At 34.6% G+C, this 16,521-nt stretch overlaps 1 protein-coding gene across 1 annotated transcript in view; it reads left to right on the forward strand.

Moving 5' to 3' along the window:
- The window catches only part of AGMO (alkylglycerol monooxygenase), a 314,576-nt gene that overhangs the window by 166,190 nt on the left and 131,865 nt on the right, over positions 1-16,521 (forward strand). The window contains exon 12 of the mRNA XM_066354139.1: positions 5,739-5,844. Within this exon, the coding sequence (XP_066210236.1) occupies positions 5,739-5,844 (106 nt within the window). The remainder of the gene's footprint in view (positions 1-5,738; positions 5,845-16,521) is intronic.

Raw genomic sequence — 16,521 nt, forward strand, 5'->3', positions numbered from 1 at the left:
TGGCAAAACATAGACCATAACTCTCCATAGTTAAACTATAAAACATATTTCAGTATTTTTTCTTTGCCATTGAATAGTTCATAATGTGTGTCTAAATGTGTGTATATTTAAAGTTTATGTGCTTTACCCCTTACACAGTCTTTTATTTAAGAAATCTTATTTTTAACACTACCCTGCCCAGAAAATATATTTGCTTGAACAATTTTAAATTGCTCTTTTGGCATCAGGTATATTTAAAAATACTTATTCATTATTGTTTGGTATTTATCAATCATTAATATTAATACTAATACCAACATTTATGCAATTAATATGTATGATGGAATATGTTATTAATACTTACAACAATAATCAGAGATAATAATTGCTATTAAGTCCATTTTACAGATTAAGAAAGTCACACCAAGTCGGCCCAGCATGTGGATATCCTAGGTTCGATTCCCGCCCAGGACACACAGAAGTACTCATCTGCTTCTCCATCCCTCCCCCTCTCCTTCCTCTCTGTCTCTCTCTTCCCCTCCCGCAGCAAGGCTCCATTGGAGCAAAGTTGGCCCAGGCCCTGAGAAGGATGGCTTCATGGCCTCCACTTCAGGCACTAGAATGGCACCAGTTGCAACAGAGCAACAGCCCAGATGGTCAGAGCATCGTTCCCTAGTGGGCATTCTAGGTGGATCCTGGTCAGGTGCATGCAGGAGTCTGGCTCTCTGCCTCCCCGCTTCTCACTTCAAAAAATACAAAGGAAAAAAAAAAGACCAACAAACAGTAAAAGATAAAACAGATCACAAACCCAATCCATGTGACCCAAATTATAGAATTTATATATTTTGTAACTTTGTGAAAAACTGCAGAAAAGCTCAGTTATTTATTATTATATTTTGCATTGATTTGAAAGAAGAAAGAGAGTGATAGAGAAAATCATCAAGTTGTTGTTCCACTTACTTGTCCCATTTAGTTGTGTACTCATTGATTACTTCTTCTACATGCCCTGAACAGGGGTTGAACCCTTGGCATCTGGCATGCAGGGCTGACACTTTATCCTCTGAGCTACCAGTCAGGACACACTCAGTCATTTGTGAAACATTATCATTGTTGTACTATTATTGTTTTTCAGGTAGGTAACCAATCATCATTACTTTCAGTAAATGTTAAACATTCAAGTTCAGTAAATCGACATTTAACTTATATTGAATGTGCGACACATTCACAAGATCTACTTAATGGATGTTCTGGAATAGCAAAGGATTCTGGAGTTTCATTAAGATCCAGCTCCAAATAAACCTTCTAGTTAATGATCTTGTTTATGATAATCATTTCCTATAAAGCTTCAGTCAAGAAAAAAATAAAAAACCAAAATGAAACAAAACAAACAAAACGATGCAGCTGGAACATTTCAGACAGCCATATGTAAACGATGTATAGAATTTTAAACCTGTTTCCTTCAGTATTTCTAAAATGGTGTTTATTTTATCATTCATTTTGTTTGGCTCTCTATCCTTGCTTTTCTATACTGAAAATACATACTGAGCAATAAACTGAGAAAATGGAAAAATGAGTCTCATGTGCACCTGAAATAATGACCCAGATCCAAAGAATCAGAATCACATATTAAATATCACAATTTCATTATTTGCATACATTTAATACAATTAACAACCAGCCAACAGCAATAATGTCATTTTATATTTTATGAAGATTTATTTTGTCTCCATGGATATAGATAATACACCAAATAAGAAAGCTATCCATTTTATCACAATAATATCCAAATATGACCTGACTTGTAGTGACTCAGTGGATAAAGCATTGACTTAGAATGCTGAGGTTGTCAGTTTAAAACCCAGGGCTTGTTGGGTCAAGGCACATATGAAAGTTGATGCTTCCTGCTCCTCCCTGCCTCTCACTCTCTCTCTCTCCTTCCCCTCTCTAAAATGAATAAATAAAATCTTTAAAAAATAATAGCCAAATATTCTTATTTGATTTAATTACCTTGAAGTATAAATCACCTTTAGTCTTATTCAGGAACTCTTACTGAGATACACGGGCCATTAGCAAATTTGTCTTTGGGCAAATTTTCAGAGAGTGTACTTACATAAACCTACATGGTTAATTCTGTTACTGTAATTTTATGTGCTACGTTTTTATATGACTGGCAGCATAGTGAGTTTATTGACTCCAGCATCAGTGTGGACATGTGACTGATTAATTGTGTAAACATCGAGAGCTGACTTTCCTTGTTTTATCAGAATCCTGAAGTGAATGACTTAAGGGTTGATTGCTGAGGCATGCACTTCAAGGAAGAACACTGGTGTAGTCACCTGGTCTACCACATCCTAGTAGATAAAAGAGCCAGGTTCCGGCCCCTACTGAGTCTCCTTTGTTTCAGAGATCCTGGTTAATTTCGATAACTGACCATTTGACTACTTGTTTTTTTTCCGCTTCCCACACTTTAAATTTACCTAAAAGAGTGAGCCCACTAAACCCTAGGCCCCCACCCTGGACCCCAATAAAAGCAGAAGAACCCCAAGCTCATGTTTCTCTCTCTCTCTCCCTTTCTCCCTCAGTTGTGTTTGTATCCTGTGTCTATCTCTTTATCTCTCTGCCCAAGACATCCTTGTGTGCCTTGTACACTCCAGTGCCCGTATATAAGTCCAAGGTTCCTACTGATTATTGCCGAATGGTGTGTTGCAATGTAGTAAGATATATGAGAGTCCCTTCTGTTGCAACATTGATTTAAAAGGGGAGATGTCAGTTAGAAGCTCACCAAGGGCAGGTGGGTACCCCCCAGACATTTCTAGCCAATCACTTTACTATTGTTAGACAAAGACCAGCACAAAACAGTAGTGCATTGTACTAAAACTTACATGGGCTAACACTCACTAGGCAAGAGGAATTTTTCAGCTCCATTATAATATTATGGTATCACCATCCTACATGTTGACCAAAATTTCATTTGTGACATGTGACTAAGCACTAACATCAACTATATCAATGGGGATAGGGAGGATGTATTTGGTGGGACACTTGATTCTATGTAAACACAATACATTTAAATCAATTAAAATGAGTATAAAATCTCTTAAAAAAACACTATGCTATTAAAATAGTGTGAAAAATAAATAACTAAATGAATAAAGAGAGTACTATCTTCATAGATTGGAATGCTCAGTATTATAAAGATTATAATATTACCAAATTGACTTATATATTCAATGCAATATGAACTAAAATTGTGAAAGTTTCTTCATAGAATTTGACTAGCTCTTTCGAAAATATATGTCGATAGCCCAATAATAGCCAACACAGTCTTGAGGTTAAAGAAATGGCAGGCCTTGAATAACTTGCTATCAAGATTTATTATAAAACTACAGTAATTAGACATGTTTTATTGGCACAAAGATTAGAACAGAAAACCTAGAAAGAGATCTATGCTTATATTTAGACTTGATTTGTGACAAAGTTTTCCCTGCAGAGTTGTGGGGAACGACTGCCTTTTCAATAAATGGCCTTAGAAAAATTGGGTTTCCACATAGGAATAAGAAAAATAAACTTGACAAATATTTCACACCATAAAAATTAGTTCTGGGGTCAGGGGATTATAGATTGAAAGTGAGAAGAAAGCCAATACAGATTCCAGCCGAGAACCTAGTAATGTATCTCTGTAACCTTGGAGCATGTAAAAATAAAAGTGGTACACAAAAAAATTTAATTATAAAGATAAATTGATGAATTAGAGTATACTAATATTAAGAAAGTCAGTTTTTCTCAAATTATCTCTCATTAAGACGGTAAAAACTAAATCCAAATAGGAGATGCTACGGGAAAATTTGATAAGTAGCAAAGTCTTTGTGTCCCAAGTGACTAAAATTAGAAGGATTGACTGTTAGAATGCTCACGCAGTAGAGAGGGGTTTATATTGTGATACTGTGCTTAGGTTGAAAAATTGTTTGGAATTTTTTTAGCATAAATTTAATATGTTTAGCATATAATCCAGTATTTCAATTCTATTTATATACTAAATAATACACCTACAGGCATGTAAGGGAATGTACAGACAAGATTGTTCAAAAACAAGTATGGCCAACAATCCAAATGTTCTTCATAAGGTGAATGGATATATGCATATTGAATATCTATACAATGAGATACTACACGGCAGAAAAAGAATTCCTGCTATGTGCAGCATCATAGATCTAGTTCACTGACAACACTGAGTGAAAGATATTAGTTATAATAATGTGCATATATTATAATCCCATTTATAAAAAGTAAAAAAGAGATAAAACTTTAGTTTTAAGCAATATGCTAAGGTGGTAATATATATATATATTTTAAGTGCAAGAAAGCATATGATTGCCAAAAAAAATCAGAAGATTGAATTTATTGAGCTAGTCAGAGGGAAAAAGTAATAGGGAAGTAAGAATTATTTTTAAGGTAACTGATATTGAGGGGTAATTACATGGTTGCCTTTTTGCTGAAAATCACCACATTGCATATTTCTGATTTGTATACTTCTCTATGTATAGTTTCATTTCACAAAAGTTTAAAAGGTAAAAAATAAGAAAATTAACAAAAACTATATGTTTTAAAATATTGATAGTAACCTTATTTTGTTTTTTTAATTGACAATTACCCACGTATCATTTTGAAAACTCAGTTATAGTAATGAGTTATAACATTTTTTACAATAGGAAAGCATTCTTAATATTTTTCACAAAAAAATAAATATGTACTTGAATGCAAACAAATCATAAACTATTATCCTGTTTCTGTTGAGTTTAAAATAAATGCATTCTTTTTCTTTGTACTAAAAAGTTGTTATAATCAATTTTATACTTTTTTTATTATTTTATTTATTGATTCTACAGAAAGAGGAGAGAGAGAATAGAGGAGAGAGGGAGCAAGAAGTATTAACTCATAGTTGTTTCACTTTACTTGTTCTCTGATTGCTTGAGTAGACAAAAAATTTAATTTAAAACATACTACTTTAGATTTTCTTCACTTTTTTCTATACCTCTATACTCTAAAATAAATATAAATGTATTATAATGATATTAATTCAAGAATATTTCAGTTATAAAATTTACCTGCCATAACTATTTTTCTTTTACAAAAATATTTACTTTTTCAACAAATGTTAGTTGAATATTATATAAAGCTAGTTTAAGCAGATTAAGTAGCTATTGTATTAGTATCATTATAAGGCAATCAATAAATGCTTATCTGGATGTGACAGTCAACTCTGTTTCAAATACATCAAGACACTTATTTCATATATTTATAGATTTCATATATGCATACATATTCATCACAAAATAATTAACAAAGTTCTATATTTTTGCTGCTTATCGAATTAGGTATAACTGCACGTATATCATGTTCCAAGTTTTTCAGAATAAGACATTATTTTAGAGTAACAGTATCGGTCCTTATAACAAGGCACTTTTTAAATGAATAAAGTGTAAAGGTAATGGTATTGAGTGAGGGAAGTGTCATTTACTTTAAAACCCTAGAATTGTAGTTATCTAATATTTTATTTATTAGTTGAGAATATGCTTCACCCTACCTCATCAATGCTTAAAGGAAGCAAAACATTGATAAAGAACAGATTGTCTCAAGTATATGGAGATACAAGTATTCTTTGAAAATGAAAAGAAATATGTATCACTGTATTCATTATAACATATAAACATGTGAGAAGCATATTTAAAGCTAATTTATGTTAATGACGCTTATTGCAGACCTAAGGCAGATGTTCTGGAAACTTCCCGTTGCTTGGTGTTTCTAATGCTGTACAGATTTGGTCATCTGAAGCCTCTCATCCCTTCCCTGTCATTTGCTTTTGAGGTAAGGCATTTCCTTTAGGTGCCTGTAGCAGGATTATACATCTATTGCATATTTAATTCATTCATTTGACAATGTTTTTGCATTTTGTGACTGGTTCTTATGGACAATATTTATCTGTTTCCCTACTTGTTCACATACTAAATATTGTTAATTGTGTGTTACCTTGAGCTAGTTAATAGTGTTGAGCCTCAGCCTTCTGGTCTCTAAAGTGGGATTGATATGACTGATCTCATGCAATTGTTGGATAAATTACATTACATGCTGTTTATGGAGAAACTGGGCTTCATAGTTGTTTCTCAACAAGCGGTAGAAGTTATATACAAAGAATTCTGGGCAAAGACTTTGCCATTTGAGATTGGAAAGCCGTTTTAAGTTTAGGTACTGAAGAAAATAAATGCCATGTAATGAATCTTTTCTTGAATTTAGTATGGTAGTTTACATTCTCTAGAAGCAAGTGGAGAATGTGGTTCTTTATGTTGTTATTGGTGTAAACAAGTGGTAAATGTGCTTACAGAAACATACTGTATTTGGGTTTCTTTGATGATGGAATAGTGGAGGACAGTGGAGCCTGTCAGACTATTAAATATGATGAAAATTAGAGGTGAAATGCTGTTCACTTACTTATATAGTCAGTAAATAATATGATTGAAAATGAGTGGGTAATAAGACTTGAGCTTTGAAACCACATTGCCTGCATTTGATTTCTGCCTCAAAAACTGACTGTGTGTCCTTGGGAAGTTAGTTGATCACTTACATATTCTTAGCTTTGTCTTTCTTATCGGTAAACAAATTAAGTAATAATTGCTATCTAATTATTAAATTAATAATTAATAATTGAATTTTCATGGTTAAAATTGAACAGTTCTTCTCTGACCAGAAGTTAATAAAATGCTATGGTAGAGATTGGGTGAGCAAGTATTTGATTAACATTTTTACATGTAAAGCCTTCCCTTCTTTTCTTACACTTCTTTTTAATGTTCAAAATCTTAAAAATTACAACCTGTTACAAATCCTTATTTCCAAATTGTGAACTTCAAATTTGCATTTCCCTCACAAATTTTTATTTTTTAGAACTTTATGCAACTCTTTGCCATTTATCATAATTTTCATAGAATTTTTCTTTGCCCTACACCAGGAGTATGAAAACCTAATAAATGACCTCAGTAATTTCACTTAATATGAATATAAGCCTGACTGACTAGGAGTGATTATATTACAAGGACACAATGTTCTCATCATTTCTCTTGGATGCTATCATTAGAATCAATGCAATTGAAGCCATTAATCCCCTTTCTTTTATAAATCAACGTTGTCTATATTTGTAACATCAACCATGTGACTCTTCTTTATCTAGAAGATTGGTTGGAGTTTTTCTGTTATGTCGCTTTATTATATAAGTCAAATTTCATAGGTTTGAATGATACCACTTCTTCTAACTACACAAGCATACTGTTGGCTACATTTATAACTTAAAACAGACACACAAGTATACACAGACTAGGTAATCGACTTTAAATTATTTTTTATATACATAGATTATAAAACATCTCTTAGGTGGTTACAATTCTGAGTCAAAAATATAGAGTATAATTTGAATTTGAACCTGTGTCCTGTATGTGAAAGTTTTATTCCCTTTAGAGCAGTGGTCCCCAACCTTTTTTGGGCCACGGACCGGTTTAATGTCAGAAAATATTTTCACGGACCGGCCTTTAGGGTGGGACTGATAAATGTATCATGTGACCGAGACAAGTGTCAAGAGTGAGTCTTAGACGGATGTAACAGAGGGAATCTGGTCATTTTTTAAAAATAAAACATCATTCAAACTTAAATATAAGTAAAACAGAAATAATGTAAGTTATGTATTCTTTCTCTGCGGACCAGTACCAAATGACCCACGGACTGGTACCGGTCCGCGGCCCGGGGGTTGGGGACCACTGCTTTAGAGTACATCCACCAGAATAGCTAGGGCATGGTCCTCTTGCATTTATAAATAGAATGTACTGCTACACAAGTACACAATTATCCATGTAGTATGTGCAACGATTTATCCATGCTCTTGTATATTTACCCTTAGGTAGGTCCATCAATGTTTTGAACACCAACTCACATACCTTTTTAGCTTGCTTTTTCATTCATAAAAATTTGGATAGAAAAATAATCCCTTAATTTTTCCATTAACTCAGTTCTCACTCACATACACAGGTTTGTTTTTTGTTTTGTTTTGTTTTGAGATGGTTTTGTTTCTGTGCTAGCTCAGAAATAATTTGATCTCTTCTTTCTAAGATGTACCTGCAAAGTTGTGAATGATCAGATTGTCTCAAAAAAGTAGCTTTAAAAACATCTAACCTGATGAACCCTTAAAGAGAAGTTAGGAAGGGCAAAGATAATATACAGTATCTAGGTATATGATATAATGGGAAACACTTATTTGCATATATTTTGATTCTATGTGTACTTTGTTTTATATAATTTTTTACTGAATGGCAGAGATAGTTTAGGGTTCTGAGAAAGCACTGGTTTTTGAAGTCACACATAATCAATGCCATTCCTAGCTCTGCCCATTGCTGTGTGGCCTTGGGCAAGTTATCTAAAATAACCTCAGTTTTTTTTAGCTTACTTTTCCCAGAAAAAAAGAGTATAAAAACCTTATGGGAATTCTTTTAATATTTGTAGGAGAAAGACAGAGTCTATATAACCTAACATAATATCTTCCATGTAACTAGTATCACTAATAATAATTATATCACTTAATTATACTATATATACACATATACACAGACTACATGGAGGGAGACTTGACTTGGGGTGGTGTACACACAATGCAAGATTAGATGATGTATTGTAGAATTGTGCACCTAAGACCTGTATAATTTTATTAACCAATGTTACCCCAATAAATTTAATAAAGATTTAAAAAACAGTAAAATAATGTTTTGAGATAGTGCATTAAAGGCAATGAAAATATAAACCTTAGAATATCTGCGTATTAGTAGCCAAATAATTTGAGTTAATTCCAAATAAACATGCAATGGATTTAAATTTAGACCTCAGAAGAATTCTAAGTTGTGGTTTACAGTTTTCAGTTTAAATCATTGTAATGGAAGCACATCACTCCTAAATGATAAAGCAACTTGTGTCTGCTGAGGGTGTGCACTAGAGACGGCTAGAATTTGGACAAGTAGAGCAGACAGAGAGAGCAAGTCACATAAGGGAGAGCACAGTGAAAAACCAGAAGCAGGGATACCGTGGACTGCCTAACTAATAAGATGAAATAGTGACCATAGCCCAGTGGGTGGGTCCTAAGAGGAGAACAATAAAAACCCACAGAAGTTAGAACCAACTTGTCATATGCTTTAAATAGCAGACAGAAACAATTATTCAGTACTTACTGAATGCCTGCTTCAGCAAAAACAGAGCAAGGTCAGGCATATTTTTGCTTGATACTCTGTTCGGATCTCAAAAGACTGCATTTAAGATATTGGCCAGATTATGTTCTCCTTTTTAGTTTCAACTATGGAAAAATCCATTTCCTAACTCACTCAGGTTGTTGATAGAATTCATTTCCTTGCAACTGTAGGACTTTAGGCTCCAGCTCTTTGCTGGCTTTTCATCCCAGAGGCGTCCTACAGGTCCCCCTCACATTGGCTTCCTCAAAATGACTGTTTATAGTCATCAAGCCAGCAAACAGGGCTTCAGGGATGCTCAGTCACTCTTTTAATGGCTTTCACCTGATTAGGCCAGGCTCATCTTATTTTAGCAAATGAAAATCTACTGACCCTTGTTACTGCTCTGAACATATTTTCTATTATTTCCCTCTTGCTTATTCAGTTTCAGACAAGTGGAGTTTTCTAGGAATATGTTTAGTATACCCTACCTCAGGACATTTGCACTTCATTTAGCCTTTGACTGCTTTTTCCTGGGAATCCACATGGTTTTTGCCCTTATGTCAGGCCTTAACTCAAATATCACCAGCCTTCCCTAGGTACTGTTTCAATACTGTTATTGTTTTATAATTTCGTCTCCTTTATACCTGGGATATTTTTCACCATAGTACTTATTATCAAATAAACATATATATATATATATTTGCTTCACTTGTCCAAATTCTCCCCATCTCTTGTGCACATCCTCTGCAGACACAAGCTGCTCTACCATTTAGGAGTGATGTGCTTCCATTACAATGATTTAAACTGAAAATTGTAAACCACAAGTTAGAATTCTTCTGAGGTCTAAATTTAAATCCAAAACCTAATGGCATAAAATAGCTAATTAGTTTTTGCAATTCTGTAGGGATCTTACTGTTGTCTTCACCTGAACTCACTCATTGTTTCATATTAAGCTTAGTGGTCAGCAGGGCTGGATGGTCACATGGGTTTCCAGCGAGGATGTATTTGGGCTGTCAGAGGGAACACCTTTCATTTCCTCCACATGACCTCTCAGTTTCCAGGGAGCCAGACCAGGTCTTTGCATAGCAATCTCAGGACCATGACAGCTGAATCTGCAAAGCTTCTTGAAGCATTAGCTCTGGACCTCAAAACAATGTCACTTCTGCCACATTCTACTGATCATAGAGCATCACCAACCCAGCCAGTGGTAAAGAAATGGAGAATAGACTTTATTTCTTGATTGGAAGAGAAGTTAATTCAATTTTAAAAGGGTACATTTGAATTTATGGCCATCTACCACACTTAGGTTTTATCTTATATAGGTTTATCTCAGAATAATGATTAGTATACATACCACAGAATATAGACACACATGTCTGAAGCCATCTTAGATGACTGATTTTAACTGTACATCTTGGCATATGATGAATATAAAGAAGAGACTGGACCCAACTTTTTAATGAGGTGTATGCTAACCTGTCATAAACATACTTATGGATTAAAGGGGAACAGAAAACAAACACATACACACTGACCTGTGAATATTCATAGTATATAGCCACTGTGACTAATCTGGTTCAGTATTATTCAAACTTCCAATATTTTTATCAATTGCACAATGTTTGTTTATGAGTATGTTTCATTATGTAGTATTTGTTATATACTTAATAATATAAAATATCCTTAAAATATAATGAAATGAAAACCACACATATTACCCTGTACAATTAAATATTGAAACTATAATATTATAATACCTGTGAAGTATTATTAAGACTGTGTGTTCTGTTTGCCTCCTGTGTGATCCTCCTCTATTTCAAATTCTCACAGTTACCACCAGTCTTTTCCACTTTGAGCTTATCATATCCACGTTTTTTTCTAAACAAATTCTATTTTTTTCATATATACATAAATTTATCACTATGCAATATTTGATTTGTTTTTTTTCTTAATTTTATGGCAATAAAATGATGTCATACCATATATCGTTTCCTGCTCTTTCCTTAATGTATTGAATGTTTATCTTTTGTGTTGCAAGTAGTTGTAGTTTATTCGTTTTTCTTGCTATAAAATATTTCATTGTATGACTACATCAAAATATCCATCCCTTAGTGTTTGTTTCTAGCGTTTACTTTCAAAATGCTGCAATAAAAATTCATGCTCAAATCTTCCAGTGCGCATGGCATACATGGAGTTTTTCTAGTTTACACAGCTCAGTGTGGAATTGCTGGGTTGTAGGAAATGTGCATGATTAGTTACATCCTTGGAAGAATACCAGGTTGTTTTACAAAGATGCAAAATTTACTATCAGAGTATAAATTCCCTCACTGAAGTCAAAACTGTCAGATTCTTTCACTTTCATTTGTCTTGGCAATTGAATGATATTTCATTGTATTTCTAATGACCATTTTCTGTTTACCGCTGGAGTAGATCATCATTTCATCTTTATTGGCCATTTATGTTTATTTTCCTGTGATACCCTTTTTCATCTCACTTACCCATTTTTCTATTTGGTTATTTTCTTCTGCTTTTTTAGAAATTCTGTACATGATGATATCAATGCTTTGTCGTTTATGCTTTTTTAGCAAGGGTTATGGACAATTTGAATTTTAAATATGTAGATCAGGACTGTCAATATCCTTTCGTGGGGGAGAGTACTCAAATTTAATTCTACTTTATAACATACCAAAACTATTAAAATACTTTGAATATATCTTATAATAACAATGCTATATTACTGAGTATATATGAATCTTCTGTTAAACAATCCCAATATATTAGCCATTTTCTCTGTGTATCAGCCATATATCTAATAGATGAATATAAGTCACTTGGCCCACCAGATGTAAACCCTCTTGTATTCTATACATTAAATTTGAAAATAACCTACATGTGACATGGAAAATGTTTCATAGGATATATGTGATTTTTATATTTAGCAAAACATAAAAAAATCATTGGAATTGCATAAATACACAAAAATTGAGGTTTTTGGCAAATCTCTTATAAGATCTTTTGTGTGTTCCTGTAATAAAGCTTTGTTACTCTTTGTCCTTCACTTTTTTTTTTTTTTTGACAGAGACAGAGAGAGTCAGGGAAAGGGACAGATAGGGAAAGACAGACAGGAAGGGAGAGAGATGAGAAGCATCAATTCTTTGTTGCAGGTCCTTAGTTGTTCAATGATTGCTTTCTCATATGTGCCTTGCCCGGGTTAGGAGTTATAGCAGAGCAAGTGACCCCTTGCTCAAGCCAGTGACCCTGTGCTCAAGCTGGCAACCTCAGGGTTTTGAACCTGGGTCCTCCACATCCCAGTTCAACGCTCTATTCACTGTCCCACCACCTGGTCAGGTTGTCCTTCACTTCTAACTCAAGGTATCACTGCCAATTTCTTTTAATATATTCTCTCACCCTCTCTTACCATCCTTGTACTTTTGGAATCTGAAGATATGATTTTTCAAGGTTTATCATTACATATAATTATAAATGTTGACTCTGTTCCAGATCCTGTGCACAGAGCTTCCTCTCTGCAAACTCATTCACGATGTACACATATTTCTCATGTCCACATAATGTACTACATATTTTATAAGAGTGGATAGAGCCTGACCAGGCTGTGGCATAGTGGATAGAGCGTCGGACTGAGATGCAGAGGACCCAGGTACGAGACCCTGAGGTCGCCAGCTTGAACGTGGGCTCTTCTGGTTTGAGCAAAGCTCACTAGCTTGGACCCAAGGTCATTGGCTTGAGCAAGGGGTTACTCGGTCTTCTGCAGCCCCATGGTCAAGGCACATATGAGAAAGCAATCAATCAACAACTAAGATGTCACAATGAAAAACTGATAATTGATGCTTCTCATCTCTCTCAGTTCCTGTCTGTCTGTCTCTATCTATCCCTCTCTTTGACTCTCTCTGTCTCAAAAAAAAAAAAAGAGTGGATAGAAAAATAACTCATGTACTGAATATGGAGCAGGCTAAGTAGCAGGTGAAAATAAGATATTTGTGGAGATTTATGTGAGTCCCCCCTTTTAAAAAATACTATCAATTCCCGGTGCTGCTTCTAAAAAAGTAATTACTTTCTATGCACAACAAAATACTAGGGGGTAAAAAAACTAAAGCAATATTAGGATATAGTGCTGCTTTTTTGTTTTATGACAAGAGAAAGAGACTAGTTTTTACACAGATTATCACCTTAAAATTTCCTGCAATGTATTGGCCCTTGTGTAGAATTTTTCTAGTATGAATCTGCATACTAGAACATAGTAATCCATAATAGTTTTCTAGATATCTTGATTTTTTAATAAAACTGGTTAAAAATTAAGAGACATAAATATTTCTCATCCTCTTGCCCATCTATCCCTTCTCCTGCAGGCTTTTACTTGAAAAGTCTTCACATGGATATCCATTAAGGTCACTTGCTTTGTCAAATGCTTTAGGTTCAAAGAGATTTCATCATCAAACACTTTTCCCCCCACTTTAACATTATGCATAGTATGAGGAACACACATTTTATATATTTCTGATTAATTTATACCCAAATCATCAAAACATAAATGTTTTAAGGAGAATTTTACATTAATCATTGAGTTTCTTAAAAGTATTTTAAATGCATGTTAATTTTTGTTCTGTTGACCTTGTCTGGTTATTTTTTGCTTGGGTTTCCTTTTCTTGTTTAAAAACAGGAAGTGATTCTTTGCCAGGAGTAGATTAACCAGAAGAGCAGCCATGGCGACTTTAGTTCACCATGGCAAACTACAGGATTTTGAGTCAGTTTGAAAATGGATACGATCTCTCTTAATTAGATTGTTTGGATAAAAATAGAAATGCAGGACTGTTAGAAGTCTAGTTTTCTGCACGGCCCATTTCTGACCACTGAACCAGTTTCCATCCTGTTGACTCATGTCTCTCTGCGTTTTTCATGGCTGTCCTTTCACCTGACTTATTTGTGGGTCTGAGCTACCAGTGGCAGCCTGGTGAATTACAAGCAGCAGTTTAAGGTAAACATTTATTCCTAAGAAATTATTTCCACATCACCTACCTTTTATGCTTGGCATTAAAAAAAAAAAAAAACCCTACCCCTTTTTTATAATCACTTGTCCTACATTTGAAAAAACAAAGAGCCTCCTGCAGCCTGAGTGTGCCACGCGCTGTGCTATGATTTATGACCCGAGCATCTGACACTCTCCAAGCACTAACAAGATGGTCCGCTGCGTTTGAAATATATCCCCCAAATGAAAGCAAACACAACCTTGTGATATAAAGCCTTGTCAGCACGCAAGGAATTAAACGCACACAAGTTCTAATTCTGAGTTTTCCTTTGTGCGTTGCCTTCAATAATAGCTACAATAGGTTAAGATCCATGGGCAGACGGGATTTTGTATCTTAGGCGAGGACTCTAAGGGGGAATCCTGACCCTGAGAAAAGGTGCAGGGGTATTTGGCAGAACGTCAACGTGGTTTCCACTAGTACATGACAGGGACTCATTATGGGCTTGCTGGTGCCTGTAAGCTGGTTTCACTACCATCAACTACGAGGCCAGCATGCCTGGTTCCAGATGCTCTCGCCAATTGACCGTAAAATTGCTATGCATTTCTGGCCAAGCCCGGGATCTTAAAAGCTCCCCTCCCCCTTTCCTCAACACCCTAACCCCCAATTCCCTCTAAAAAGCTGCTCATTATTCTTCCTTTGCCCCCTGATCTCGGCAAAAGAAATACTTCTGGAATCAATTAGAAATGTTTGCCCTTGATGAGGTTTGCACGTGAGTTTGGAGTTGTGAGGCTTTGATAGTGGCAGCCAACAGCTGCAGTTTCAGGTGGTAAAAGCTAGGAAGGAATTTTCCAGGGTTTATTTACCATCGTAAAAATTTTAAAAATAGGCAAGACAAACTTGGGGAGATTGTCTTATATGCCTTTGAAAATCAGGTTAAATTTGGATTATGTATTTATTTTATTCACAATGAGCAAAATGGAGATCTCTGTTTGGGGGGCTCTTTCCATTGCCTTAATAGATTGTGTCAAATGGTTATAAATACTGGAAAGGGGGTTTCTTTTCTGAAGCTTAATGGTAAAAGAGCATCTGTTATTTCTTCTGTCGTAGTAATTGCTTGACAAGTAAAGATAGTCAAGGTTAATGGAAATCAGAACCCATCTTCTGAAAATACTGTGATTGCTGTGTAATATATTGGCCTACTCTCTTTCTTTCTAGCTATATAAATCTATAAGGTATTAAATAAAAACTTACATTTTTTTTCTCTTTAAATGAAGCTAGTTGGTAATCTTGTATTAATACTTATTACTATCACATTATAAACTTTTTTATGTTTATGTGTCCGATTAAAATACATTATCCATTCTAGCATGAAAATGACATGCTTTTCCTAAAGCCAAATCGAAAAGTGGAGTAAACAACCCAGATATCCAAATGACGTCCTTTCAAGCACATAGCCTTTCCTTTCCTTGAATACATGATGTGCTTCTTGGAAGTCTGCTTTTGTTTCTCCTGTTGCCTAAAAAGCTGAGACAATTTCTTACAAACAATTTATATTACTAAAATTTTCACCCATGCCTTCAAGGAATGCTATCAAACAGAATCACTATTACAGAATTTTAGTTTCCAGAACTACTTCTTACTTCTATAATCAAATGAATTTTTAAGGACCTGTAACTTCCCCTTAAAGTATTGCAAGTACTACTATTATAACAGTAGAGCAGAATTTTGTGTCTGTGGGTAGTCTCTCCGTGACAACGGTAAGTTGAAATTTGCGTTTTCATGAGCAGTTTTTGTGCACATGCAGACGTTTGCTCATGAATCCGTTGCAGACGTTTGCTCATGAATCCGTCTGATTTCTAGATAGAAGTTTATTAGTAAAGTACATGGATAAATAACTGTTTATCAACTGTACCCAAAATGTAGTAGAATTCTATTATATCCATGGAATGATTTTATAGGCTGAAAAATTCAGTTACTTATAGTACCTAATGGTCTCATGAATGCCGCAATGTGATAAGGGTTAAAAAGACATTTACATAATAATTTCCTAGGTAGAGTTGCATACTACCAATGACAGGAACAGAAAGTAACAAGGCTGAACAACTTTTAATTACTCTATTTCCAGGAGCATACCTTATTTATCTCTTTCAATAGGTTCCATATGCTCTGCATGTCACTGGTGAACGAAGCTTCCTTTTATTGAATAAAACAATTGTGCCCCCCCTCCCCCCCAAAAAAGCTATTTACAACCTTTAACAACATTCTGGAAGTTACTTCACTGTGATCAAATTGTTATAGAAAGGAAA

Source organism: Saccopteryx leptura, chromosome 12 (genome assembly GCF_036850995.1).
Source record: "Saccopteryx leptura isolate mSacLep1 chromosome 12, mSacLep1_pri_phased_curated, whole genome shotgun sequence".
NCBI classification, from domain to species: domain Eukaryota; kingdom Metazoa; phylum Chordata; class Mammalia; order Chiroptera; family Emballonuridae; genus Saccopteryx; species Saccopteryx leptura.